Here is a 3,830-nt window from a genome sequence, read left to right as displayed (position 1 = left end):
GGATTGACCGTCTCATCATAACGCCCCCCCCGCTGAAAGGGCGAGCATGTTTGGTGTGACGGGGATTTGAGCCCGCGACCCTCAGATTGCGAGTCGAGTGCCTTAACCACCTGACCATGCCGGGCCAGTTATTAATGTTAAAGATAATTTTTCTAGACACATGAGACCTGAAAAATTTAAGATGAAATAAAAATTTTATCATACAATACAGTGACAATATCATGAATCACAATTACTATTTAAAGTAAAGTAAAAACGTCATATTTAAAGTCGGATTGCCAAGCCCTAAAAATAGAGAGTAAAGATTAATAGATTATTGATATTATTAATAGATTATTTCAACCTATTAGTATTAATAGATTGAAATAAGTTCCTCAGTTCACTATGTCTTGTTCAAGCTTTTAGCATGATAGAGCATTTTTTGTAGACTCAAATTAATCTTTTATGCTAAACAGATGGAAAAAAATCGAAGCCTCCTTCTAAAAGAAGACTCATGCTTTGTCTTCTCGAGTGTCCGACCAGGGAGGCTAAAACTAATTACAAAGTTTCTGTGCAATAGTATTCCGAGTGGGCAATGTTATAAAGTTGGTTCGAGTTTCAGTTTGGTTCTTAATTCACTTAGAGACCATCAGTAAGTTACATTGAACAAAACGTAGTGTAGTGAATTAGGTGAGAAGTTGGGCGTGAATATTCAGTTTTACAGTACTTGAATAAAATTATGCAATGTTACTTTATTTGCTTTATTTTACTGGGTTTATGAGATATCACTTACTGTTTGAACTAAAGTAAAATTTTTGCTTATTTTTTCACTCAAACATTTTTGAACAGATTTATACTTCTGATAACGTAGATTTAAACTGGTACGATACTACTTCACGTGTGTTTTGTCAGGTGACTGTGCTTTAATGGAGGATTACATCCGGACCTTTGATGACGTCACTTACCTTTTGCCAGACACCCAATGTCAATATATTCTCTTTAAAGACTGCTCTTCAAGTCATCGTTATACTATTTCCTACACCCAAATGGACCCATCGACGAAAACAAAGGTTTAATCCCTTTTTTTCAGCGTTTATTCATTCGCTACTGTACAGACTTATATATATATTTTGTCTACAATGTTTTTACCTTTCATGTTATGGGAACTTTGTGAGCACACTAAAGTTGTTGATTTTCTCTCAAGCATAGTTTATATTCCAAATTATGGGTTCAATTTACTTCATATACAAATATTCGTCTAATCTTCTACGTTTTATTTGTTCATTTCTTATCGGCTATAACGTTTGATATTTTTATATTCAATGATTTATATTTATATCTTATTACGTTTGATATTTTTATATTCAATGATTTATATTTATATCTTATTACGTTTGATATTTTTATATTCAATGATTTATATTTACATCTTATTACGTTTGATATTTTTATATTCAATGATTTATATTTATATCTTATTAATGGCTTCTAAGTAGTATTCCAAAAATTGTCTTATATTCTAAACATGTAAGATCACGCGAAGAAAATACATTTTTCCAGATAAAATAACTATTTCTTAATGTAATATCATACTTAATGCTGTAGTTTTCAAACTTCAAGTATCAAATATTGATATCTCCCAATGAAACAACTTACATTGGATTTTAAAACGCTCTATCTATCTATCTAGCTGCTTGTTTACTGTCTAGCTATCATATTGATACTAAAAATATTTCATTTTATAAAACAGTCCCTGGATATGACTGTGGGGAGCCATTGGATCCACGTTAGTCCCCCAGTGGTAAAACAATCGAGAACAGTCTCGATCAATGGTACATTACATCACTTGACCATTGGTCAAACACTGAAACTGGCCACTTATGTTTCTCCAGTGTATATTTATCTACGTTTCACTGCTTCGCCTTCTGAGCTACCAGTCCTCGTCATTCAAGTCGTAAAAGAAGGTATAACTGTGGAACATGACGGGAAGAATGCTAAAATTAAGGTAAGAAGAAAACCTGTTTTCTCTCATTTCGAGAAAGACACTTGGTAAAAAATTGAGAACGTGTTAAAATTGTTACATTACATCTTATGTTTTTGTCCAGATTGTCTATTTTTGTCCTGTATTTTTTCTTATTAAATTGAATTTATTCGTTAGGTGCCTCCTTACTTCAGTGGAACTCATTGCGGAGCTTGTGGGGACAACAACGGGGAGAGTTATAAAGAATTCCTAGGCCCACGGAAATGTCTTTATTTAGACAGTCAAGATTTCGTCAATAGTTATGCAGTGGGTGGTCAGTACTGTCAGCAACTTCCACCACCCACAAAACCGGTCATCTGTCCGTCATCTAGTCCTTACGTGGCTCAAAGAGGCTCAGATCCAGGAATCTTCCCTTGGCCTAACCCGGTTACTGAATCATGTTATCTAAACAAAACTGTCTATCACAGACGTCATGGCAACATATGTTTCACCACTGAACCCGTGCCATTCTGTAGAGAAAACTGTGTTGCTAGTGAGTTCCGTGTGGAAGAAATGCGTGGCTTCCACTGTCTTCCAGAAAGAAGCGACTCCACTCTCCAATTAGTAACTGAATCAGATGTCGGAGTTGTACCACAGCTTCGTAACAAAAGGGTAGATTATGAAGAGGGTGTCCCGAGACCAAGTAGCTGTAGCTCTTTGTCTTAAACTTCGTTTTTTAAAGAAATATATTTTAAATTGATTTTTTTTCCCTCACAGAATGTTTTGTCTGTATAAATATAATTCTAATTCTAGAATAAAGCTTTGCACTTTCTTTATTCATTTGAATAATTAACATTATATAATTATCTAACCGAATATTAATGCATTAGAAAATATGATAATAAAACAGGATGATTTACTTCCCAATTTGGGTTCAAAATACTACATACACATATACCCATATATACGAGGATTTAAATTTACTTTTAAAGTATTAAAAGTATACTTTTTCACAATAACTTCTCACACTTGTTGTTTTTCTTTCAGCGCAAAGTTGCACAATCGGCTGTAAGCGCTCTGTCCACCTTGAGGAATCGAACCACGGATTTTATGTGTTATAAGTCCGTAAACTTCCTGATGACACATGCTGATCGTATTTGAAATTACAATTTTATTATATCATACATACAAAATTCCCATCTTGAAGAGGTCTAAGAATAGTTAAACACTATCTATAATAAAAAAGAATAAATAATTAAACTTTGTACGAAGTTTCATATACTAGCATGTCGTAATGTAGTTTGTTTTTCTGAGTTCTTGCCAGTCAGTTTTGTTTCTCAATATTCTGATTACCGGCTTTACCTACTTCATATTGAAGTTTATGCGGGTATTCATTTAATCTGCCATTTTCACTAAACATAGCCCCAGGTCTCTCAATGTTAAGCTTGAGGACTTATAACGCAGGAATTCAGAGATCGATTCCTGTGGCGAACAAAGTTCAGGTGGCCCATTGTGAAGTTTTTTTTGCTGAAACACAAGAACAAACAACTAGTTATCGTGTTTCACACATAAATACATTAAAACAATCTCAAGGCCTGGTTCAATTATAAACTGTTCTTTGCTGTAGCATAGATGTAAGCTAGAAGAAGAATGTAACTGATATTTGATCTACCAGCAACGACAAATATTCATGGTCGATGAACCTGCCCAAAAAAAAATGTTTTCTCATTTTTACAAAATAGTGTATTTAACATAAACGTATAGGTGTACATAGTTTGGAATAGTTTTTTCTTCTTTTTTGTTACCTAACAGTGTTTTAGTGTGTTTCAACTTAGCTTTGTGTCTTAATTTCTCCACGGATTTTTATTTTGATCTGAGTATTGAGTTAAAT

General features: G+C 33.7%; 1 protein-coding gene across 1 annotated transcript in view; it reads left to right on the top strand.

Moving 5' to 3' along the window:
* Positions 1-2,775, top strand: part of LOC111089876 — a 20,713-nt gene extending 17,938 nt beyond the window's left edge. The window contains exons 12-14 of the mRNA XM_022403112.1: positions 892-1,049; positions 1,730-1,984; positions 2,138-2,775. Coding sequence (XP_022258820.1) covers positions 892-1,049; positions 1,730-1,984; positions 2,138-2,665 — 941 coding nt within the window. The 3' untranslated portion in view covers positions 2,666-2,775. The remainder of the gene's footprint in view (positions 1-891; positions 1,050-1,729; positions 1,985-2,137) is intronic.
* Positions 2,776-3,830: the final 1,055 nt, after the last annotated feature.

The sequence above is a fragment of the Limulus polyphemus genome, unplaced genomic scaffold, assembly GCF_000517525.1.
Source record: "Limulus polyphemus unplaced genomic scaffold, Limulus_polyphemus-2.1.2 Scaffold7716, whole genome shotgun sequence".
Taxonomy (NCBI): domain Eukaryota; kingdom Metazoa; phylum Arthropoda; class Merostomata; order Xiphosura; family Limulidae; genus Limulus; species Limulus polyphemus.
This window is presented reverse-complemented; position numbering and strand designations above follow the sequence as displayed.